Source organism: Trichomycterus rosablanca, chromosome 20, assembly GCF_030014385.1.
Source record: "Trichomycterus rosablanca isolate fTriRos1 chromosome 20, fTriRos1.hap1, whole genome shotgun sequence".
In the NCBI taxonomy this organism is placed as follows: Eukaryota; Metazoa; Chordata; class Actinopteri; order Siluriformes; family Trichomycteridae; genus Trichomycterus; species Trichomycterus rosablanca.
Genome location: NC_086007.1, coordinates 13,581,497 through 13,608,388, shown reverse-complemented (window position 1 = coordinate 13,608,388; position 26,892 = coordinate 13,581,497). Strand labels below are relative to the sequence as shown.

The 26,892-nt window shown below is 39.9% G+C and overlaps 1 protein-coding gene across 9 annotated transcripts in view; it reads right to left on the bottom strand.

Annotated features, from left to right (window-relative positions):
• The window catches only part of bcas3 (BCAS3 microtubule associated cell migration factor), a 409,318-nt gene that overhangs the window by 236,187 nt on the left and 146,239 nt on the right, over positions 1-26,892 (bottom strand). For all 9 annotated transcript variants that reach the window (XM_063016958.1, XM_063016965.1, XM_063016960.1 and 6 more), the window contains exons 17-19: positions 11,179-11,303; positions 8,722-8,887; positions 8,223-8,323 (exon numbers count right to left, since the gene is read on the bottom strand). In XM_063016958.1, coding sequence (XP_062873028.1) covers positions 8,223-8,323; positions 8,722-8,887; positions 11,179-11,303 — 392 coding nt within the window. The remainder of the gene's footprint in view (positions 1-8,222; positions 8,324-8,721; positions 8,888-11,178; positions 11,304-26,892) is intronic.

Genomic DNA, 26,892 nt, shown 5'->3' with positions numbered 1-26,892 from the left:
AAATATATTGAATGAAATGCTAAACCATAAAAGTAAATGATGCCTGTCAACATCCGCTATTATATAAAAACTAAATATAATTTTATTCAGTTACCTGTAGCGGGACCTATAATTAACTTCAAACGTTACATAAATAAGAATAATAAATTAATAAGGATAATATTTGTAATAGTGGAAGGAGTAACTGAGCAATACTATGATCCCAAATTCTTTAAAATATTGGCACATTTGAAACAGTTACTAATTAGTAAGGACAGGACAAAGAACATGGTTAAACAGTTAGGGCACACTAAGGACAGGAGTACAGGATTAGAGGTATGGAAGAGCTGAGGTAAGGTGCATGATTTAGGAACAGTTGCATACCATTGGAGGTATAACACTGTGGAGTAGCATAGCAATGACAGCAGTAAAGGGGTACCAGAGATGACAAGGTAGGGATACATCAAGGACAAAGGCACAGCATTAGGCACAAAGGAACATAGAGGTAAAGATACACCAAGGACAGTAAGACTATGCTAGGGATATGAAGGAAAGAGGCACATAAGAAGCGTTGACAAAAGTCGCCGCTTTACTCAGCACTTGGCTTGAACGCTGCGGTAAAATGTCATCAAAGTGCGAATATGAGACGAATCTGCATTTGTGTGGAATCAACGTAAAATCCACTCTGGAAGCGTCCACATGTATCTGGGTTTAACTGTATTGTCCTCCTGTTTCACTTTTAAACTTGTGTTATATAGCTCAGGGTGCTGAGGAATTGTGAGGATCAGCTTTTCAGAGTCTAAAAAGAGCAACATAGGAACACTAAACCTCTCTTAATCAATACTGGTAAATAAGTTCTCTCCACTAATAAAATTCCTCACTTGTTGTTTTAGTACAATGAGTCACGTTAAGCTTTGTTCGCGTTATGCCAAGTTCACACTACACGACTTTCCCAGTCGTCAGGTCGCTGTACAGTTCACACTACACGACTGAATCTTTTGCACTCGGGAGTCTTTCAGTCAGTGTATATTTCACACTACACGACTGATCGGCGATCGGGGGTTTCACACTACACGATTCATCACCAACTGGAATCGCAGGTAAGCTTCTCTACGTTTAGTCACGAGAACAAACGCGAGAAGTGACCAATGGTTTAATGATACCACGTCCAAAAATGCACGTCAACAAGTAGCGAGTGATCAAAGTTTGTGAGCTGATGTGCAGCGTAAAATCAAAGAGGAAAATAAATGAATCTGAGTGGATTTGGCAACACAAACAGTATAGATGGTTCTGTAGTAAGTTGGAGGTTAATTAATAATTTTGTAATGCAGCGTGGGTGTTATGTTTTGTAGAGGATCAAATCAGAAATACTGTAAAACGTGTGTGTGCCGGTGTATCCTGATATAAACTATATCCTCTCCTGCATTTCCCCTCACGCTGTATCCTGCGTTCTCATTGGCTGTTCGACATGTCACTCATTTCCAGTCGTACATCTGAGATCAGATATCTGGCTTGCTAGAAAACTCGATCCAGTCGCCGAGCGGTCGGCGAGCCGGTCGGGTCGAGTTGTTGGATAGTTCACACTTAGCGACTGAGAGCCGAGTTTTGATCGCCGAGCGAACGCTGAGTTGCTCCCGACCCGGAAAATCAATCGCCGACCAGTCGCCGAGCGAAATCTGGCCAAAAATCGTGTAGTGTGAACTAGGCATTAAGCGTTGTTCGTACTGCCCGAGTCACTTTTACTGCGTCATATCAAACAGTTCATCTCATTGGAGGCGCTTTGAAAAGGTCAGAGGCATACTGGGCCGCAAGCCCAATGTGACAAAAGTGCGCCACACTCCATAGAAAACAATGGCACATCCGAGGCAAAAGTGGTTTTGCCTCTTCTTATGTGAATGTGCCCTAAAAGCACGGGGGTAGGTATACACCAGGGACTATAGAACTGGGTAAGAAATATGGCAGGACAGGAGCACAGAGGCAGATATACCCCAGATACAGCTGCAAAGTGTTAGTAATACATAAGGACAGGAGCACAAATGTAGGTATACACTGGGGACAGTGGCACAGCAATAGTGGCACAGCAGGGACATGGGCACATTGGTGTAGACACACCGTGAAGACTAGCACAACAGCAGGAATTCTTTGAGGTTAGGAAAACAGCATAAGGGGCACACCAGAAAGGAGGTGTCATTTACATTTACATGTTCAGCATTTAGCCTTTATCCAAAGCGTCTTACGGTACTGTGACAGTATACAGTCTGAGCAATTGAGGGTTAAGGGCCTTGCTCAAGGACCCAACAGCAGCAACCTGCCAATGGTGGGGCTTGAACCAGTGACCTTCTGATTACTAGTCCAGTACCTTATCCACTAGGCTACAACTGCCCTAGTTGCCCTAGGTGTCATAGAGGACAAAGGTCAAGGTTGATTCAAAATAGGTTGATTGTGTTAGTCACGGCTCTTCTCAGTCAGGAGTGGAGGTCAACATCAGTACAGGGGAATCGTACCATAATCAGGTAATTGGATGCGACTAGATTGGGAGGAATATTGGGGGGGAAATGCAAAAAAAGGTAGAAGGACAACCAAGGCACTCCAGAGGCAGTAGCAGGTAGCAAAGGAAGAATAAAAGAGGCAGCGACTACATATCCTTAAGGACAAAGCTATGAGTGTAAAACACTAACAATCTTTTTTGGGAAAGCATGGCCTTTAAGTGCTGGACAGTAAAGCCTATGGGCTGACCTGACAGTGGCGCCAAGGCGGCCCTTCACCCTGCAGTCAGTCTGCTCTTTCTGCCTCTGACCCATGAAGGCAATTAGGACTATTGACCAGGCCGCTGCAATGCGCTGGCAGGCCTCAGGCCTGTTAGACTCTCCGGCCACAATTAGAGCATTATGAGTCAGAGATGGACAGAAGAGGCCCTGATTATAGCACAGCTTAACTGGAGCCAGCTACAGTGCTGTGAGGTAAATTATTCAGTGCTTGTTTTCTTGCAACTCTGCAATCAGCCAGAAGTGTCCAGATACATTAGACAGCTATGCAAATACTGCACAGCATCCAACTTAACAAGAACAACTAAAATACACACAAACTTCGATAGGTGCTGCCACCAAGGCTGGAAGAAAAAACCCCAAAAATGCTACACGCTACATCAAACTACCTCTTTGTATAAAAGCCCTCACACCTTTCCTTTAAGATGCAGGCTAATTCATAAGGGAGCTCTCAGACTCAGAGGTGCCTGCAACTGATAAAAAAGCAGCTAATGTCGCTAGGATTCCCGGAGCGCTGCCGGTTCATCCAGAGGAGCTTTCGCAGACCGGCGTGTCCTCATTATCTGCCCATCAGCTGGGTATAATCGGCAGGGGCTGGGTAATGCTCCTCCTCCAGAGTGTAGCCAAAGTCTGGGCAGATGGACAGGTGGAGATAGTGACCATGAAGTGGCGCCAAGGCTGCTTTTATCACCAGCCCAGCAGGCTCCAGCTCCTCTGACCCTACCGTCCACATGCTGCATTTTTAATCAGCCGGGTCATCCAATATAGAAGCAACAGCGGGCCTGTCAATCACGTGGCGCTGCCGCAGATCGGCACGGGCTCAGTACAGGCAGAGAACCCTGTCCTTGCTCTGCCCGAGGATCTTGGGAATCGCCCACTGCTGGTGCCCTTGGGCTATCTCTGCCACTATTCTGTCGTCGTTTTCTCCCTTCGCTCTGTGGTAAGCTTCACTTGATATTACAGGGAAAATGAGAGCCTGATAACGTTTGTATTCATAGCAGAAGCTGGAGCGTCTCAAGGCTTGTATTCTGTGTTCAACCCAAGGTGGCAGGCGGGGTTGATTTCTCCCTGGATTACTGGGATTGTGCTCTTACCACCCGCAAAACTGAAAGGATGCTTTGTTGGGTCTTTTCGTACAAGACGGCATAAAGAAAGAACTTCATATTGAGCCAAGAAAAAAAAGAAAAAGAAACACTGCTAGGATGTTACTGAGTGAATGCAAGTACCTGGTGCTAATCACCTTGTTTTCAGACTATCATAAGTTCACAGGCTTTGAAATGCACCCATCACTGGCATTCAAACCAGTGAAGTGGGAGGAAAAGTGCCGGGACTCCCCTTCACATACTGGCATGCATGTGTATCGGCCGGTATAAGCAAAACATTAAGTATAACATTCTGAATTAACATTACTTAAACCAGCGTTAACATTACTTGTCCTGTACTAGACTTGTTGAGAGAACAGGAACATGTGAGCATCAACTAGTGCCCCCTGGGTAATGCAGTTTATATATGGTCATTACAAAATCACCCAGAACCTGATATGAAGAAAGAAAAAACAAAAAGTAAAATGGAGAAGAGTCAGTACTGTGTGATGGTTAATATTTGTTTATTAGAATTTTAATATGTTTTACACTTTAGTTACATTCATAATTATTCATTATGCAGAGAAACAGATGGACTACAGTCAGTAATTGTAAAACTACTAAGTGCTTTTATATGGTAAGTAGAGCTGATAAAATGAACAGTGTGTGTAGAAACAAGGAGGTGGTTTTAATGTTATGGCTGATCGGTGTATCTTCTACATATCAGTTTTGTGTTTTTTGGAACATGATTTGTTTAAATATTTTATCTATTGTGTGTAATATCGCTAGTGTTTATCATTTTATGTGGTACTTTGGGAACTTTGTTAGTATGTGTTCACTTACTTGTTATAGGTATTTTATAGTGATATGGGGAATAGATAGATAGATAGATAGATAGATAGATAGATAGATAGATAGATAGATAGATAGATAGGGTGGATGGACGGACAGACAGACAGACAGACAGATACTGAAGGAACTTCTTTTCATTTTGATTAATTGTATAGATAATTCGGCCACGGTTGAGCCTGTCACGTTGTACATTCCAAGACAACCAAATAAAACTTTTCTATGAAACGCAATTTTGGCTTCAACAGCAAAATTGGTCTGATTATCGTACAGTGTAAAGCCGGCTTCACACCAGCCTCCGATAAACAGATCACACCCACATGCTTAAAGTCCTCTGTGTGCTTTGGCAAAATAGATTTAAAGGAGACTGAGGGAAATCTAACCTCTTGTACAAACAAAGTGACACGATCAGTTTCACAAATTTGCTTACTGAAGATTTGTTCTTCAAACTGTAATGAAGAGAGCTGTATTAAATTCGAGGGAGATGTAAAATAGAAGTTGTTTGTTACTTAGTATGATGAATAAAACATTCATAGAAAGTCACTGCCATGATGGCTCACACAAGCCTACTTCATTACTCGGACACATGCGAGGCTATTGTAGGAAATATTCTACCCGTCAGGCAGCTCGGATTCTGTGGGACAGAACAAATGTAAAGCAAAGGCTGCAGGGTTGGGAGAACTAATTGCTGATTTATGTTTACCATTCTGAGCTAATGCTACAATGCCCATTTATTTATTAAGATGTATTAGAAACAGGGCCATCAGTGAGCATTCTGCCCTGGAGTTGCCTCCACTTGGCTCACAGATGAGCTTCGGCTCTTTTTCTACTTGTTATTGAATTACACGGGTTTAAAAGCCACACAAATGGGCTTTATTTAAATGCTGAGTTAATCTAGTGACACAATGAGTCTAGGAGAGAAAAATTACAGATGATAACGGTGATAAAGACCTGACTTGAGATGCTGCCCCCACACAGCTATATAGTATATTTGCTTTGTTTTTTAGCAAAGTAGTACTTTAACATCTCAATGCACAAAACCGATAAAGTGTACAACAAGACATGTGGCAAGAGTAATTTTTAATATAAATTAGGGTGATCATATTTCGGTTTTCAAGATGCCAACATGGTGCAGACGGACACCTGTGCTGGGTACAAGGTTGGGTTCAGAAGGGTGGGGGTTGGGTAATTTAATGTAATTGGTGGCACCACGGCAATGTGTATAGGGTAGAGGTGAAATATTTGACAAATGCATTAATAACCACGCAACTATGTTATTGAACTTCAATAGCAAGAAGGTCCTAGGTTAGATCCCCAGGTGGGGCGGTCCGGGTCCTTTCTGTGTAGAGTTTGCATGTTCTCTCTGTGAGCTCCGGTTTTCCTCCCACAGTCCAGAAACATGCAGTCAGGTAAATTGGAGACACTAAATTATCCATGACTGTGTTTGACATTAAACTTGTGAACTGATGAACCTTGTGTAATGAGTAACTACCGTTTCTGTCATGAATGTAACCAAAGTGTAAAACATGATGTTAAAATCCTAATAAATAATCAATAATAAATAATAAATAATATGAACTTCAAATACATCAACAGCTACTCTTCAACAAGGCAACTTACTAATGCCTTTATGGTCAGATAATCTTATTCCTTTCCATTCAACGTTCAATTTATAAATCTTCCGCGACCCCAGGTAGTTCGTTAAAAGTGTTGCTAGGCAACATGAGGGCAAACATAACATTCACTTTTTCTTTTCAGTGGCGTATTAATATGGAATGATGTGAGGTGGTCATAGGTGTGCGTTTATCTGGGATTTTACAACGGCTTCGAACGCGGCTCAGCCAATCAGATTTTAGGACCGGAACTATCCGTTTTTTAATACAACATTTAAAACATTTAGGGATGTGTAATGTGTCATTTTAGTACAGACCATCCCATAAAACTTTTTCAAACTGTATAACCACTGAAGTTGGCATTAATTGTGGATTCTATAGACCAGCCTTCTTTTCAACACTAACAAATACCAAACAACATCATACTGCAAATCTCATAACTCAAAACAAGTCAAGGTTACAAGTGTTGTGACTTTCACTAAATGACCCAAAGAAAACCTTCAAGATGTAAAACAAAACTTTGCCATTCTTTGACATCAGACTATGTTGTCAAATAATAAAACATCAAACTTGTTAAACTTTTAAAATTTACCTTTCCCTCTCTACTCTATACCTAGATTACAGCTCCATTATTTTAGCACCAGTTTATTTACCATCGCAGAATTCACTGCAGCACTTTCCCAGACACGATTTTTTAGCGTTTTTTTTTTACTCAGTAACGGATGTTATTTAAAATACAATACAAAACATACTTAAGTAAAAGTAAAATATCCTGGTTGTAAAATCTACTTTAAAAAGTACAAGTACACAAAAAACTACTCAAGTACAGTAACGCGAGTAAATGTAATTCGTTACTTTCCACCTCTGACAATAACAACAACAAATAAAATAGTCCATCAGTAGAGCTATTTCGCTAGAATGTGGCGCTATCACGGTGTTGACAATAATTTCTATCTTAGTATGTGTGTTTGGAAATTTTTACGCTGTTTCAGAATTAGAGAAAGACTTTTAGCATCATATAACTGCTGTGATGCTTCGTGGTGCAAAATGCACCAAAACTCCCTCTGCAGCAGTAACAGCATCTACTGTTTTACCTGATCTCTTTGTGTTTCACTGAACTGGCACCTCTATTTAACACTGACATGTACATGCTAGCTTTGCGGGTCATGCGTTCTGCTTCCCAAGGGTCCCAGCCGAGACAAATACACTGATTTTTTTCTGTAATTTGTCTGTAAATTTGCACTTGGGCATTTCTTGAGAGAAGTGTAAAAAGACGGGACCTAAAAAGAAAGGTGTAATCAGTGTTGTTTGTTTATTTGTTTATTAGGATTTTAACGTCATGTTTTACACTTTGGTTACATTCAGGACAGGAACGGTAGTTACTCATTACACAAGGTTCATCAGTTCACAAGGTTACATCGAACACAGTCATGGACAATTTAGTGTCTCCAGTTCACCTCACCGGAGCACCTGGAGGAAACCCAGGTGGACACGGGGAGAACATGCAAACTCCACACAGAAAGGACCTGGACCGCCCCATTCGAGGATCAAACCCAGGACCTTCTTGCATTGAGGCGACAGTGCTACCCACTTAGCCACTGCGCCACCCTTGTAATCAGTGTAACAACACGCAAAGGATAGACTACAAAAAGGCGAATCTGAAAATCCTGGCCGGACGCATTTATTAGGTCCAAACACAGAGGACATGTGGTCACTCTATATAAATGCCTTGTTAGAAATAGCATTATTTAAAAGCTAACCTTTGCTTAAGTTTTATGCTCAAACACTCAGAGGTAGCTTTAGTGGCATGGCAAATAAGGACATTAGTCTTTGCCAAAGATTAATTACAGTTTTAGGAAACAAAATAAATAAAAAGAAGAAGAAGCAGAAAAAATAACAATAAAATAGTGCAAAATATACACACTAGTACTTACAGCCAGCCAGCAGGTACTGATAGTACTGCACCAAGTCAGAGGCCTGCACCAAGGGGTGGCTGCTGGCGAAAGGAGGTTGTAGCTCGTTCCACTGTGGCGTTCTACTCAAAACAAACACAGAAATCAATTTAGGAAGCGCGTATCAAAAAACCAGATGTATGCAGAGCTCTCCTGCTGAGCAATAATGGACTCGATTCCCTCAGGCCTGGCAGCCTCTGCATTTCTTCTGTCTCATGTGGATTGAGCCAAACATACGTTGCAATAGATGCTATCACTTTACACTCATGAGCTGATCAAAGTGATCAAAGCTAAGACTTTCTGTCCATTTTCATTTACCAAAGTAAGTCATGGGTTAATGCTTTGTGTCTGAACCTAGGGGACGGAGTCAAAACCCGATCATACTTGACGTCGTTGAATAAATAATCTATGTCCGAAGGAAAACGTGTCACAGTTGCACGCAGCACAATGTCATGGTTTCAGAAGATGAATGACGACGTACCTGGCTAGAGTCCAGCAGGCCCGGGGACAGGTGTTCAGCTCCAGTGGTGTGTCATCGCCTATCTTCTGCGCCGTGCTGATCGGCCGAGGCTCTAGCACGTGCTCCACCAGATTACCATAGCAGCTCGCAATGTAAAGCGAGTCAACGACAGCCTGGCGGGATGAATCTATGTAGAACAAAATGTAAGTACGTTATTTTTAGATTTGGATTATAATGCATCTAATCCTCCAAACACAAAATAAGGGGTTACTTCTGATCTGCAAAGTATCAGAGTGCCTGCATCATGATTTAAATGATCAGTCTGACTTCACGGATTAAGATTAAGATTAAGAAGTACATGGAACAGTGGTCTCTTGCGGTGGTTGGGGGGGGGGGAGCTTAAGCTTCTAAGATGTACTAAGGGACTATCTGTCCAGATGTAAGCTTCTGATTCACATGACTGAACTCTGACCCAGTTTGCCACGGACCTTTTTAAAGCACCTCCAATGAGATGAACTGTTTGATATGACGCAGTAAAAGTGACTCAAGAAGTACAAACAATGCTTAATGTGAACAAAGCTTAACGTGGAAAATAAAGCTTAATGTAGCTTACAGTATTACAACAACGAGCGAGGAATTTCATTCATGGAGAGAACTTATGACCAGTAATAATTAAGGGAGGTTTAGTGTTCCTGTGTTGTTCTTTTAATACATTAAACCACTCTCGGAAAAGCTGATTCTCACAATTTCTCAGCACCTCGAGCTATAACACAAGTTTAAAAGTGAAACAGTACGAAAAATTCAGTTAAACACAGATACATGTGGACACTTTCAGAGTGAATCTGACAGTTATTCCACACAAATGCAGACTGAGGCTTCTCGTGTGAATACACCCTTAAGCCAGCCGCTTCATATTTGTCCATATTAAAGAACTGTATCGAATCTTAGCTCTGATATCAGCTGGCCGGGCACTTACACAGACACATTAGCGATCAGCTGTGTGTCAGTAGGAATAGGGACAATGGCTGAAATGAATGGCAATATGTGGTTCTGCGCACATAATACTGAGCTCTGTGAGAAGTGATTGCCGGCTGTGCGTGTGTGACGGAGGGGGCACAGGACGAGGGAGAGATAAGTTCCAATTGGCTATGACTGAACTGTGTTAAAATAAGCATTAGTATTAATAATTACTATTAATACTATTCAAATCTCAAACAACTGAACTATTAGGCATAAAAATAATAAATATAATTTTTCTGTTCTTTACTGTTCTGCTTTTCTGCCACTTTTGCTACTTTCCTTTGATTTATTTTATCAATGAGGCATAAATATGTGTTTATATGAAACTAGATGATTTGTTTTATAGATGTATTTATTTTATTTTATTGGGACGTCATGTTAACGTCATGTTTTACACACTTTGGTTACACTCGTGACAGGACAGGTAGTTACTGGATACACAAGATTCATCAGTTCAAATCATCAATGTGAAACACACTCATGGACAACGTTGTATCTCCAGTTAACCCGCCTGCATGTCTTTGGACTGTGGGAGGAAACCGGAGCTCCCGGAGGAAACTCCCACAGACCACACAGAACATGCAACCTCCACACAGAAAGGACCCCCGACTACTCCACCTGGTAATCGAACCCAGGACTTTCTTGCTGTGAGGTGACAGTGCTACCTACCGAGCCACTGTGCCGCCCTGTTTTATGAATTAATGTGATGCTATAAGCTGGTCAGTTACTTGAAATAAACTGCCAGCATTTGCATCCCTCACTGTTTGACAATAACATCATATTGCAAGCAAAAGTGTGAAAATTCTATTTTAACAAATTTAACATAGCATGGATTTAACAAGAGAAATCTTTGTACAGTGGTACCTTAAAACTCAGCATCAATTGGTTCTGGGACTGGCGTTAATTTTAAAAGGCTTTAAGTTTAAAGGTATTTTTTCCCATAAGGATGTACGGGAAACCTGTTAATGTGTTCCATGGTCCCGTTGAACTGCATGTATTTTAGGCTAATGTAAAATAATGGTGTTGTTCTTGACCCTTATACACTGAAAATAACACAAATATAATATAAACACACTGAAATAAAAAGAAGATTCTTACAATTTCTCAGAACTCCGAGCTGTAACACAAGTTTAAAAGTGAAACAGTGAGGAAAATCCAGCTAAACACAGATACATTGGAGCACACAAATGTAGATTCGTCTCATATGCGAACTTTGACAACATATTACCGCACTGCTCAAGCCAACCGCTGAACAAAGCGACTGTTCATTGTTAATTTGAAATGAAATAAATACATAAAAAAAAAAACATGTTGAGTTTAAAGGAAACATTAAATTTAAGGGTACAAATTTCTCGACGAATGGCGCAGAGTTTCAAAGATTTTGACTTTAGGGGACGTTGAGTTACAAGGTACCACTGTATTAGACTTGATCATGCACAGAATGTGTGCAGCTCTGACCTTTCTCTCTCTTCATGTTTGGGTTGGTGATGAACCAGGAGCGTGAGGAGGCAAACACAGCGGCCACACAGAACTCCCCTCCTACAGACTTACTGGGAGAGATCTGGGGTGGTGGCTTGGCTTTACTATAAGAAACAGAAAATCAGGAATTAGCAGTGGTGTCATGTAACAAAGTAATAATGATCCTTAAGTACATTTAATATCAGATACTTAAAGACTTTTACCCTTTCATGCTGTTCTTCAATGGTCAGGACCCCCACAGGACCACTACAGAGCAGGTATTATTTGGGTGGTGGATCATTCTCAGCACTGCAGTGACAATGACATGGTGGTGGTGTGTTAGTGTGTGTTGTGCTGGTATAAGTGGATAAGACACAGACACACAGCAATGCTGATGGAGTTTTTAAACACCTCACTGTCACTGCTGGACTGAGAATAGTCCACTAACTAAATATATATCCAGCCAACTGTATATCCTGTGACCACTGATGAAGGTCTAGAAGATGACCAACTCAAACAGCAGCAATAGATGAGCGATCGTCTCTGACTTTGCATCTACAAGGTGGACCAACTAGGTAGGGTGTCTAACAGAGTGGACAGTGAGTGGACACGGTATTTAAAAACTCCAGCAGTGCTGCTGTGTCTGATCCACTCATACCAGCACAACACACACTAACACATCACCACCATGTCAGTGTCACTGCAGTGCTGAGATCATCCACCACCTAAATAATATCTGCTTTGTGGGGGTCCTGACCATTGAAGAACAGTGTAAAAGCAGGCTAAAAGGTATGTAGAGAAATAGATGGACTACAGTCAGTAATTGTAGAACTACAAAGTGCTCATATATGGTAAGTGGAGCTGATAAAATAGACAGTGAGTGTAGAAACAAGGAGGTGGTTTTAATGTTATGGCTGATCAGTGTATTTCCTTTACTCAAGTATGGCTGTTAGGTACTTTCTCCATCACTGGGAATTAGGAATGATGGACAGAAGTACAGAGAGCAGAATTTGTGGTGGGTAATAAACAGAAAAAGAAAGGGACGGAAAAAAGGAAAGTCTTTGAAAGGGATACACAGACTGATTTCTGCAGCCTGCTGTTTGAAATCTGAAGCTCAAAGTCAAATAATAAGGAAACTCAAAGCCACATCACTGAAAAATAAAGAGCATCAATTTAAATGCATGAATCAAGATGATGCTCCCCACGCATGAATGACGTCTTTCAAGGGTTCTGAATGACCAAAGAAAATTTCACATCAACAAAACTAAATACTCGGCTTGTAAACAATAAACATCCCACGATGCCCTCTGAGCGAGTCTGTAAAATGATACTTTCTAATTTAGAGTGATCTGTTTTAGGTCTACATGTCAGTTACACCTATAATATGTAGCTTCAGCACGCACACACACTTTACATGGTTAGTCATTGGGCAGACAACATTATACTTGCGATTTACACACTTCTAGACCTTAGCATTTTTTTTTAAATATGTAAACCTCCAAGCAAACATTTCAACTCCTGAAGTACCGCATTAATTCACATTTTCAGCATTTAGCAGACTCTTTTATCCAAAACGAATTACAATTATCATTGAATACATTCTGAGCAATTGAGGGTTGATAGTCTTGCCCAGAAGGTTTTTCCACCACAGTTCCCAGGATCACACTGGCCTCGATAATTTCAATCATTTCTAAATGAAACAAGGTCTGAACAACTTTGAATCTTTCCACCACAGAACACTTAGTGATTATAACCGTGTTTATGGAAAATCCCAAATCAGAAAAATTAGGACAGTATGGAAAATGCAAATAAAATAAAAATGCAGTGTTCCTTACATTTACTTTGATGTTTATTTGATTGCAGACAGTTTGAACTCAAGATATTTCATGTTTTATCTGCTCAACTTCATTTCATTTGTTAATATACCTCCATTCTTGCATTTTAGGCCTGCAACACATTCCAAAAATATTTGGGATGGGGGCAATTTAGGGCAGTAATGAGGTGAAAAAACTAAATAATTATGTGATTCCAAATATGGTTTGGTACAAAAGCAGCATCCAGCAAAGAGTCTTTGATGAGCAAAGATGATCAGAGGATCTATAGTTTACCAACAAATGTGTGAGAAAATGATTGAAATGTTTAAAAACAATGAACCTCAAAGAAAGATTGGAAGTGATTTGCATATTTCTCCCTCTACAGTGCATAATATCATTAAACCATTCAAGGAATCGGGGGGAATTTCAGTGCGTAAAGGCCAAGTGTGCAAGCTTAAGCTGAACGCTTGTGATCTTTGATCCCTCAGACGGCACTGCATCAAGAACCGCCACTCAACAATAGCTGATATAACCACATGGGTGAGGGATTACTTTGGCAAACTTTTGTCAAGCACTACAATACAGAGTTACATGCACAAATGCTACTTAAAACTTTACTGTGCAAAAAAGAAGCCTCATGTTAACCATGTCCAGAAGAGGCGTCGACTTCTCTGGGCTCGGAGGCATCTAGGATGGACCATCACACACTGGAAACGTGTATTGTGATCAGATGAATCAGCATTCCAGGTCTTTTTTGAAAAAAATAAAAAAATGCCGTGTGCTCTGGACCAAAGACAGAAAGGACCATCCAGACTGTTATCAGCAACAAGTCCAAAAGCCTGGGTCTGTCATGGTATGGGTCTGTATTAGTACCCTTGGCAAAGGTAATTTACATTTCTGTGATGGCAGCATTAATGCAGAAAAGTACATTGAGCAACATGTGCTGCCTTCAAGACATCATCTTTTCCAGGGACGTCCATGCATTTTTCAACAAGACAATGCAAAACCACATGCTGCACACATTACAAAGGCATGGCTGGAGAAGAAGAGGGTACTGGACTGGCCGGCCTGCAGTCCTGATCTGTCCCCAATTGAGAATGTGTGGAGAATTTTGAAACGAAAAATGCGACAACGACGACCCTGTACTGTTGCACATCTTAAGACGTGTTTGCAGGAAGAATGAGACAAAATAAAACCTGAAACACTAAATCACTTGGTCTCCTCGGTGCCAAAATGTCTTTTAAGTGTGGTGAAAAGGAATGGCAACAGTACAAAGTGGTTTTTTTGGAATGTGTTGCAGGCCTGAAATGCAGGTATGAAGGTATATTAATAAATGAAATGAAGTTGAGCAGACAAAACATGAAATATCTCGGGTTCATCCTGTCTGCAATCAAATAAAAGTCAAAGTAAATATAAGAAATGTGTTTTTTTATTATTATTTGCATTTTCCATACTGTCCCAACTTTTTCTGATTTGGGGTTGTATTTTAGTAAAGCCTGTACGTTGATTAGTTAAATAAATATACTCTGAAATAATGCAAAAACACACCTTACACAATTCAATGTTTTGTATTGAGGTGAGTCTGAAAATGAATGTGAACTGATTGTCCAGTAGTTGAACTCTTCTGTTCTGGTCTGCACACACTAATAGGTGCTGAGTGACCTGTTGCTGTTCTGGACTCTCACTATTTCACTTCCTTTAAAGCTGTCAGCAAGTCATAAATTACTCTTCAAATGAGGAGTGATGATGACGCCTTTGTTTAGCTAACACCATGCGTGGGATGAGGTCTACTGTAGGGAAGACACGCAGTACTGCTGTGTATTTATTAGTGCTGGAGAAGTGAGGAGATGAAGGACTAAATAGATTAAGTGTGGCGTGTTTGGCTGATCCTGATGTGACTGGATGTTATTTCTGCCTGGGTGGTGGCTTGTGTTTGTGAGTCCATCTTTGGATTTACCTTATGTAATAGCTTTAAAAATATAGGTTTCTAAATGACTTGAAGGTTGTCTGTAGTCTAAAATAAACTGTAGGGACAGTGGTAGCCTAGTGGGTAGAGCTTTGGGCTATCAACCGGAAGATTGGCGGTTCAAATCCAGGCTCTGCTATGTTGCCACTGTTGGGTCTTTGAGCAAGACCCTTAACCCTGTCTGCTCCAGGGGCGCCGTACAATGGCTGACCCTGCGCTCTGACCCCAGCTTCTAAACAAGCTGGGATATGCGAAGAAAGAATTTCATTGTACTGTACACCTGTATATGTATATATGACAAATAAAGGATATCTATTAATGCAAATGTTGGAACATAAACATGGTTGAGAATAATGATACTGTGCGTCACTAAAAAATAAGTCAATAATAAGTCAAAACCAAATTTAAAATAAGTTACTGTTTTAATATTACTTTGTTATGGAGAAGTGAAAAATCCAACATTTAAAAGGTTGGCAAGTGACCATACAGTTCCATACACATACATAACCAAGTTACTTTAACCAATTTAGCTTTACTCTGCCTCATTTAGTCCAAAAGCTCGTGGAAAGCATTTACAGATTATATCAACAAGTCTTGCACATGCCTAATGTAAGAGGAGAATGGGCAGACTGGTTTAAGCAGACAGGAAGGCTACAGTAAAGCCCCTTTCCCCTAGCATTATGCCTGCTGTACAATATGACACGAATCCAAACCCAACTATTGGTACCGTATCAAAGGTATTATTGGAGTTCACTGAAGGTAAAGCTGTGAAGCCATTCTCCACCAGATGCTGACAGCAAATACGCCACAGCAACTATAAACAACAGCAGTAGCAACAACATGGTGATGTTGTGTTTGCCCCACTGCGGTTGTTGGGCTCTTTAATTCTCATGACACTGCATTAACAAATCCATTGCAGTTGGTATTCCCTCTCTTCAGTGGCTGTTTGTCCAATGAACAGTCAGCATTGCAGTTGGTATTCCCTCTCTTCAGTGGCTGTTTGTCCAATGAACAGTCAGCACTGTTCTTCGGCCCACCCATAAAATAAGCTTTGGTACGCTTGGGCTTTGGTCAAACAGGCTAACCAAAATTATGTGCAGTACAGATCACTACACGATGAAAACAACCACTAAAAAAACATTCCATACCATAGTATACCATACAGTACAAGGGGCCACTCATTATAACCATGGTAAACAGCAATGTGTCTCAGAAAACAGTCTTCTACAGCAGAAATCCACAGTGGGTTTCACTACTGTCAGCCAAGAACAGAAATCTGAAACTACAATATACACAGATGTACCAAAACTGGAGAATAAAAAATGTGAGGATTCTCAATTTCTGCTGAGCCATGCAGATATGTATGCAGATAATACGATTAGAATTTGGCACAGACCAAATAAATCTATTTAAAAATGTAAATGGCAACTATTACCTTAAAGGAGATTTGTAGTAGAAGTGTGCAGCTACCGATTCTGCACACAACTATGTGATGCAATCACGTCAACACAAACCAAACTTTCCAACGTTAGGAACCCCAAAGCAATAGTTCAGTATAAATAATTGGAATATTTTAACATTTTGGTTAAAATAGTTCAAATTATACTTTGTGTACTTCCATGAACTTTGTGAGGAAACAGAATTATTTTTTACATGGAGGTGGAATCACTTTTAAACATGAGTTTCTCATCTGCAGTTGGTTGAAGGGACAACAAAATCTCGATGCATCCCACAACGCTTGCATACCATTTTTACATGACGCATGATGGAAGCTGATTCAAGACCACAAAACAAACCAGCAATACCACTTTGTGTTATCACAAATTGTGATATTCACAACTGTTGTCATGAAAGTTGATTAAATAGTGAAATAATGTTGATGTTTTTCCTTTTTGCCTGCTTCTCATTTTCATCGTCTGATTGTAATATCTACTCTACAGTAACATCTTATCAAAACTGTGCAATTTACTGCTTTTTAAAGAGATAAAATTAATATTGAGCAGAATTAATTTTAGCTTATTGGTCCGGCCCTCCACAACAGTCCCAATTTCTCAAGTGGCCCCTTGCAAAATGTAATTGCCTACCCCTGTTTAAGACCAACTGGGAAAAAATTAATAAATAAATAAATACATGAATAAAATAAAAATGATGACAATAACTAAAATAATAAAAATAATAATCTACATAAATAAAAAAAAAATAAGATTGCAGTACTTCAATAATCTAGATTTAGGGTTATTAATTCATTAATTTATTAAGATTTTAACGTCATGTTTTACACACTTTGGTTACATTCATGACAGAAACGGTAATTACTGGTTACACAATATTCATCAGTTCACAAGTTTAATATCAAACACAGTTATGGACAATTTAGTTTCTCCAATCATCCTCACTTGAATGTCTTTGGACTGTGGGAGGAAACTGGAGCTCCCGGAGAAAACCCACGCAAACGGGAGAGAACATACAAACTCCACACAGAAAGGACCCGGACCGCCCCACCTGGGGAACGAACCCAGGACCTTCTTGCTGTGAGGCGACAGTGCTACCCACTGAGTCACCGTGCCGTCCAGATTTAGGGTTACAACCCAAAACAAAAATGAATTATTTAAAATAGAGGATGTGTAAATAGTTGATCAGCTCTTCAAAAGATTCTTAAATTTTTTTTTTTTTTATTGCTATAATTGGCTGTTTCCAGTAGTAACAGCTCTGACTGCAGGTTATGATTCGCTTCTACAAATCGCAGGAACTCCGAGTACTGAAAAACAAAAATTCAGTACAAAAATCTGGAAATATCATTATTCCTGAGGGTATGTTTAGAGTATAAATGACAAGCTTTCAATGTAAAACCACTGATAATGATGAGAATGAATAAAAGACATGGTAAGCTGAAAGACAGGTCTGGCTGCAGTCCCTGAATCCGGACAACTAAGATCCTTCCTGCCGCTGAGGTTTCCACCAGCGCTCTTTGAAGAGGCTTTGGTTAAAGATGACTGCCAACACAACCAGATCACAGCTTGGTTCATAATATTCTGGTTCCAAAAGTAAAACAACCACTGGCATTGATATGTCTGTGTTTTAAATCAGTCTTTTCCTCTTTCTCACTTAAAAGCAGCCTCAAAGTGTTGGAGTGTCAGCTCTCGTGTTAGACAATACAGGCTGTAGTAATTCCATATGTACTGTAGAAACGGCTTATTCAGAATAAATTCTACAAGTATGCTACAAAAAAGTAACCCTATATCAATGAGATTTAAAAAATAAACATTTAACGTGCTGCCGGAGAAAGAATGACGGATGTTAGATAACACAAGCCAAGTAGGTCTAATTTTTCCTTTCCGTACTTACTATGCATCACCAGTCTGCCTGGACTGCTCCTGAGAGAAAAAGACGGGAGGTTTTTTTTCTGTCTTACTAATTTACTGAAAAGACTCCTCGCTTGTCATTTCTACTTTTAATTTAACAAATGAGGACTCTTGACTTGAGCTAATAGCTTTTCCTCAAGGACATAATTCGATCTGTAATGTCCACCATCAAAGTCCCTGCGCATTAGGGTCTGGACTAGGCGAGGCGCCACTGAGGGACTGGAGCAGCCGTCATTTGTTTTCACGGCCTTCAGAAAACTTTTTGTATCTGCAGAGCTAGAAAAGGCTGTAGGGTCACGCTAATCCGAGCAGTCAACTTCACCAGTTTTACTGCTGGCACAGGACATGGTGGTACGCAATGCGCTTATCGTACAGTAGTGGTAAACAGCAGCCCAGAAAGCATCAAAGGTTGTGGCAGGAACTAGGACTTTTCCCCTTCGTTTCCAGCGTTCCAGCTAATCACGATACCACTGGAAAAAAGCACTCACTCCTGTGATGATGATGATGATGAAACAGACACTAATGCGAGTTCCACCAGCCTGAAGCGTGGCTAGGTTTAACTGAACTATGAGCTAATGCGGTTAAACAGTAACGGTTTGGCTTTCTAACCTCACTCCTATTCATGTAAAATGTGAATGGATCAGCATTAGAGATGAAAAAGGTAGCATCAACCACTCCAGAGCAGGGTTAGGCAATAACATGGATACATGACGTAAAGCTTAGTTTAATTACCGGGTGAGTCAAAATTATGTTAACACTACTAGATTACTTTTCTTCTGCAGATAGACGTACAGCATGGGTGCAAAATGTGTGTCCGGGCTTTAGATGGTACTGCTGCGCGGCTGGGTTTTGTGTGTTGAACATGATGGCGAACAGGTTAATGTAAATCATCTTACACATATGAAGTACACCGATCAGCCATAACATTAAAACCCCCTCTTTGTTTCTACACTCACTGTCCATTTTATCAGCTCCACTTACCATACCATTACTGACTGTAATCCATCTGTTTCTCTGCATGCTTTGTTAGCCCCCTTTCATGCTGTTCTTCAATGGTCAGGACCCCCACAGGTCCACCACAGAGCAGGTATTATTTAGGTGGTGGTGGATCATTCTCAGCACTGCAGTGACAATGACATGGTGGTTGTGTGTTAGTGTGTGTTGTGCTGGTATGAGTGGATCAGACACAGCAGCACTGATGGAGTTTTTAAAATACCGTGTCCACTCACTGTCCACTCTATTAGACACTCCTACCTAGTTGGTCCACCTTGTAGATGTAAAGTCAGAGACGATCGCTCATCTATTGCTGCTGTTTGAGTTGGTCATCTTCTAGACCTTCATCAGTGGTCACAGGATGCTGCCAACGGGGCGCTGTTGGCTGGATATTTTTGGTTGGTGGAGTATTCTCAGTCCAGCACTGACAGTGAGGTGTTTAAAAACTCCATCAGCGCTGCTGTGTCTTATACACTCATACCAGCACAACACACACCAACACACCACCACCATGTCAGTGTCACTGCAGCTGAAAATGATCCACCATCCAAATAATACCTGCTCTGTGGTGGTCCTGGGAGAGTCCTGATCATTGAAGAACAGCATGAAAGGGGGCGAACAAAGCATGCAGAGAAACAGATGGACTACAGTCAGTAATTGTAGAACTACAAAGTGCTCATATATGGTAAGTGGAGCTGATAAAATGGACAGTGAGTGTAGAAACAAGGAGGTGGTTTTAATGTTATGGCTGATCGGTGTATGTTCTGTGTATTTCACACTAACATGTCAGTAGCATTGGTGCATTTGAAGTCAAGAAGCTCAACATTACTTAATTATACATACAGTATAATTATATATATATATATAATAACTCAGTAGATAGTGTAAATAGCCTGAATAAAAGTAGTCTGTCAATCAACCAAATTACTATTTTGATGTAATTTGAATCTATTTCGATCTACTATGATTTATTTTGGAATAATTTGGATCTACTATTTTGGCTCTCATATCTGCTGAATAAATAATAAGCTGGGAATTTTTGTCAAAAACAGCCAACTCCCCATTCTAAGCTTATAAAATTGATGGTTGATGCCAAAGTGCTGAAGTTAAGTTCACAAGCAGAAACTAATAGTATAAACACAATAAGAAAATGTCAATTACGTCAATCTATCAAGTGTTAAATTGGTTAGTAGTTGATTTACAATGAAGTCACAGTAACCCAGATAAATCTCTTCATTATAATACTGTAAACCTATCATGAGAGACTGTCTTGTATATGCAGGGAAGATTGTAGTTACTAAACCATTGATTAACTGGAAGTATAGGAAGTTTTGTTGTTGTTTTAGCTGCTCATATTTCAGGACACATCCAACCATGCCTGCGTAGACGCCCAATCGGCCAATCACACAGCTAAGATTCAAAGCTCAGATCTCAGCAATATTTGGCTTAGTTTGCCTGAATTGTTTCCTTTAACATTCCTGGATTTGTTCTTTATAAAAAATTTGCAGTTTACTAATTATATCAACTGTTTCACGTGAGACTGCCTTGTACAGGGTGTCCCAAAATGAACTGATATTTTAAATTTGCTGACATTTTTTTCACGGCAAAACCAGAGTTAGAGATTTTTAAATTGCTGTCATTAGTAAACGTTGAGGTTAAATCATGAAAAGGTACACAATCGAACAACGCGTAGAAATTGTAAAAATTCATTTTAAAAATGGTGATGTGAATTGGCCGCCAAGATCATGTGACTTGACGCCGTTAGACTTCTTTCTTTGAGGTTATCTTAAGGATAAAGTGTACACCAACAAACCACAATCCATTGAGGACCTCAAAGAAGAAATTCGACACAACATTGCTGAAATTTCTCAGCAATTATGTAAATGTGTCATGGAAAATTTCATCAAAAGAGTGAACATGTGCTGCCACGGTCGAGGCGGTCATTTGTCAGATGTTTTGTTTCATACATAACCTCCATGTCTTTACTTTCAAATAAAGCAAAAACATTATTAATGTTCAAACAAAAAAAATTTGTTTTATTAAATGTCAGTTCATTTTGGGACACCCTGTATATGCAGGGAAAATTGCATTTACTAAACTCTTAATTAATTGTAAGTATAGGTTAATAGTAAGATTGCTTTTCTTATTTATATTCTTTTATTTATTTACTTTTTTTCCATATTTCAGACACATACAACCATGCCTGTGAAGACGCCCTACGGGCCAATCGCACAGCTGGATTCAAAGCTCAGATCTCAGCCATATTTGACTTAGTTTGCCTGAATTGTTGCCTTTAACATTGCTGGATTTGTTCTTCACTTTACTTTACTGCGCTTTACTCGCTTGAACTACATCCACAACACCTGCACACATACCATGTATAATTCATATCTTGTACAATACCTGTACATCTCGGATGTATAATTATTATTCCAAATCTTACATATTTATATTCCTCATTCCTATTTCATAATTTTTGTACATCTGTACATAAATAGTCTTTAATCAATACCTGTATATATTGAACAGATGGTGCTAGTTTGTGTAAGTTAATGTGTATATTTTTTGTAATTAATGTGTATTGCAACTGTGAGGGACTATGCACCTGAGATTTTCACTCATCTTTCACACCTGTGTTAATGTGACGTGACAATAAAGTGATTTGATTTCTTAAGCAATTTGCAATTTACAAATGATATCAACTGCAGCCGAATACCATCACAGCAATTTCAAGTTGAGAGCTTTGTTCAAGAGCCAAGCAGTGGTTGGGTTTAAACCAGTGAGAACCAGCGACCTCATCAAAAATCCAGTACTTTAACCTAACACCACTTCAGTAATTTATTTTACCTTAGAGAGGTAAGCAAGCAGCCATCTCGGGTTCCCCCGGGACGCCCCGCCTGCTTACATAATCGGCCGTGGGAGCGCGGTATCCTATGATGCAGAATGCTCATGACTAAAACACTGGTTCGGTAGTATTTGAGTAGGTTTGTTTGTTTATTTGGATTTTTAATGTCATGTTTTTACACCCTTCGGTTACATCCATGACAGAAACGGTAGTTACTTGTTACATGAGATTCATCAGTTCACAAGGTTATATCGAACACAGTCATGGACAATTTTGTATCTCTAATTCACCTCACTTGCATGTTTTTGGACTGTGGGAGGAAAACGAAGATCCCGGGGGAAACCCACGCAGACACGGGGAGAACATGCAAACTCCACACAGAAAGGACCCGGACCACCCTTTCTGGGGATCAAACCCAGGACCTTCTTGCTGTGAGGCGACAGTGCTACCCACTTAGCCACCGTGCAGCCCCAAAGTGTATCGTCTTTAACTACCTGTGTGTTCTTCAGTTAAGTGGGAGGGATCTAACATATGCCCTTGTGATTCACATGAGAGCTGGTCCTAAATAAAAGAGCTTTCTCCTACAGTAGAAGAGCAGTAGGTTTCTTTACATCTCGTTGACGCCACAATATAAACCAAATACAGCATGTCAGTACAATACAATAAATTAATACAATACAGTTAATACAATAAAGCTGACTTTAAACACTTCCTAATTAAATCTGTTAATTTATTGTTAATTGTTAATCTACTAACTTCAATTGCCCTTCTTGGTGAGGGTCGCTGTGCTCAGTACCCTGAAATACTAGGCACAGGGCAGAAATACACTCTGGACTGGGTACCAATTAATCTCAGTACAAACTTAAAAGCAGCATAATAAAAATTTCTAAGAGCCACTTACATTTAGAGTAGCTCGTTAGGAATAAAGGCATTTAGGACGTCCCAGTTTCTCATCCTAAATCTAGACATCCTTTGAAATGATAAAACATTAAAACAGAGGAAATTTAATTATGAAGACTTGAGAAGGAGAGGAGGACTTAATCACAAAGTTGAAAGTACCATACCCAGGACATGAGAGACATAAGCTAGGGATGCGAGCATCTTAAAAGTTCATTTCACAGAACTCCTCCATCTTTTATACTCAAATGATCACAAATGGGATTCTTTAATGGTCTAAATTTCCTTGTAAGAGGGGCGGTTAAAATAGGCTGCTCTTATAAATCTAGTTTATCTGTGATCCACACATTTATTAGAGATAATTCCAGAAAGAATGAAACAGCATGAGCAGATGTGTGTGTGTGTGGGGGGGATATTTATCTGCATTTGTCGAACACACCCACAGTGTTGGCTGGCCTTTCTGCAGGTGTGGTTGATAAGATTCACCAATATAGAAGAATTATTTTGACAAAAGTATTAAATGCATTCATCTAACTGCTGTAAAGCAGGATTAACTCAGGTTCATTACTGTCCCACGGCCCACTAAAATAAAGACGTGCATGTAATATTTTGCTTGTAAGAGTGTATGTCAATGTCAACAGTAATGTACACGCCTTCCGTGCCTTTCTTTTTGAAGTTAAACCACAGGTAATTATCAAGTGTCAGCTTAGTCATGTACGCATGCAACGTTCTCACACCTCTGACAGCTCTATTATACACAGTGACACGCAACTAATCCCATATGCAACAGAACTGGAATCAAAACGATTGAAGTTGTTTGCCAGCTACTACTTACTCTGGTCTGACTCAACCTATTCAAGTAATATGCACATGATAAATTTGCATATAACAGCACTGCCCTTCATTTCACAAGGAATTTTGTATGTTGCATATGAAGCTGTTTTTATTTCTAAATCGCTTCAATTTGCAGAAATTCTCCTGTTCATATTTAAGATCACAATGAATTGCTCCTTTATAGTGCTCATCATATATAGATAGGGCCCTACTAAATTCACGGGAAAATGTGCTGCCTGGACCTCAGCTTTTACAGATTTTAAAGAAAAGTGCCATATTTCACAGCAGTCATTAAATTACACCCATAAGCCACTCAGGTAATGCAGCGGTAAAAACACACACTGGAACCAGAGCTGGGATCCCGTATACATCGTATCGAGTCTCAGCTCTGCCTGCTGGCTGGGCTGAGCGGCCACATGAACAACGATTGGCTTGCTGTTCGGATAGGGACTCTCTCATAACTAATGCAATTACGACCTCTGCTGGCTGATTCATGGCGCCTGAACAGAGATGGGGAAAAAGTGTTGTCAGGGTGTGTCTCTCCGTACACAGTGCTGATCCGCATTGCATTCGTCAAAGTGTAGGTGACAAAATGCATACGGCTGCTGCCTATGTGTCGGAGGGGGTGTGGGTTAGCTTCGTTCTCCTCAATCAGAGCAGGGATTGGCATTGGTGGAGAGAAAGCAAGATGCAATTAACCATTTGGATGCACTAATAAAAGGGAGAAAAAGGGGAGAAAATGTATAAATAAAAATATATATTTATGTAAATTACACTCATAAATTGAATGACAGAATAAATGGAAGCTACAATACACAGCACAGACTACCAGAACCTAGAACATCCAGCTATGATTTTCACACCCCCATCTGCGTCCACAGAATTGGTTGGGAGTTTTCAAACTCAGTTACCCGTGTAGTGTTTTTAGCTGCTTTACACTTTGACCGTCTCTCTCTCTATGTATATATATAATATAACATATACAGTCCGAACATTCGGACAGTGGACGGGGTTTTTCCGGTGTTTTCTTTATATTTTGTAAAATTCTATATTAAAATGTCCCCAGAGAAGGTGCAGAGAAAGCGCAGTTTTTTGTAGTTGTATAATTAGTCCTGCCAGTAGCTGTCACTGTGTATCAGACAGAGGGGACAGTGAGTAAGAGAGAAGAAGTAAGTTACTCTTTCGTGAAATTACACCTACAAAATACAACGCTATTGAAATAATAGAGAAATATAAGAGTTATTGTTGTTTCTGGTAGATACTATGTATTATGGTGTATGGTACAGCACATGTACTGTACTGAAATGTAGTGTGTGTTATGTACAGTACTACTGTGTATTGTTGTTTATTATTGTTTATTACAGGAATGTCTATTCTATAATTTCAGATTTAAGGGAACGTACACTTGTATTTATAACAAAAAAGGACATTTAAGACATTAGAAGGGTTAGGTAAGGGGGGGTTTGGGAGGTCTGGCACAGATTAATTCTATTTACATGATTTCTTATGGGAAAAATAGGTTTAACTAACGAACATTTTGACTTAAGAACAGCCCTTCAGAACCAATTAAATTTGTAAGTCAAGGGTCCACTGTATATCCTAAAGGTAGAACTTTAAATAAAAAGAAGAAACAGTTAGATGACTGTTTCTCCCTCAGTAACACAGATCGAGCAGTGTGGAGTTTAGTGTCACACATACACACTTTCACACACACATCTTTCAAGTCAGCAGACCATAAAATCACAATTCGGGATGAATTGGAACACAAGAATGATGTGTTGGTTGTTTCAGTCTGAACAAGACAAATGAAGCAAGCAATGGATAAGTAATTATTGGAAAATGGCCTGAAGTAAACCACAGCACAAGTGAAGATCTGTGACGTCTAGCAATGCTGCTGAAACACAACGCTTGTGGGACTAACACTTCATACACAGAGAGACAGTTTGTCCATGATAACTTGAATGCATTAACACCACAGTGGGATGATCCAAAACAAACAGCAATGAATTACAGGATGTTGGAAAATGTAATTTCTCAGTGACCAGTTTAACCAGTTTAACAATCGAAAACACAGGGAGTGAACAAAATACCAAAAACCTTTAATATTATGATTGAAGCACTAGGATTCCCTAAGCCTTTAGAAGAGCCTTAATCCTTCTTGAAGTACCTAATGCAAGTCTTGAACTGTTTCTGGTGGGATGTTGAAAAATAGTTTAAGAAGGAAATCGTCCAGTTCTTAGGAAATGAAGTAGGTTTAGATCCAGTTTAATCTGCCCCAGTATTTCTACTAAGTTTCAATGACCAAAAAAAAAAAAAGGTGTTTAAGGGGCTAATGGCAGGTGCTTATGATATCATGGAAAAACAAATCCAGTGTTACATACATCTGCTTCTGTGTAATATGTATTGGCTGTTATTCAACTATGCAGTGCAATTATTGCAACTACAATGCGACAGTTGGCAGTAGTCATTGTGGCTTAAAGGCATCCTTTGGCTTCTCCCAAGCACAACTATATCCAAATGTAGAAAATACTTGTTGATATGAGTTAACTTGATGCAGTAGATGCTATTTATTTATTCCATAGTTTACAAGCCTGGGTATTGTGCTTCTCACTCTATATTACGGATATTGGGGACAGTGGTAGCCTAGTGGGTAAAGCATTCGGCTATCAATTGAAAGGTTGAGAGTTTGAATCCCAGCTCTGCCATGCAGCCACTGTTAAGCCCTTGAGCAAGGCCCTTAACCCTGCGCTTTGACCGCATCTTCGAAACAAGCTGGGATATGCAGAAAAAAAGAATTTGTTGTACTGTAAATGTAAACACTGATCGGCTCCACTTACCATATTCTAGTTCTACACTTACTGACTGTAGTCCATCTGTTTCTCTGCATGCTTTGTTACCCGCCTTTCATGCTGTTCTTTAATAGTCAGGACTCTCCCAGGACCACTACAGAGCAGGTATTATTTAGGTGGTGGATCATTCTCAGCACCGCAGTGACACTGACAT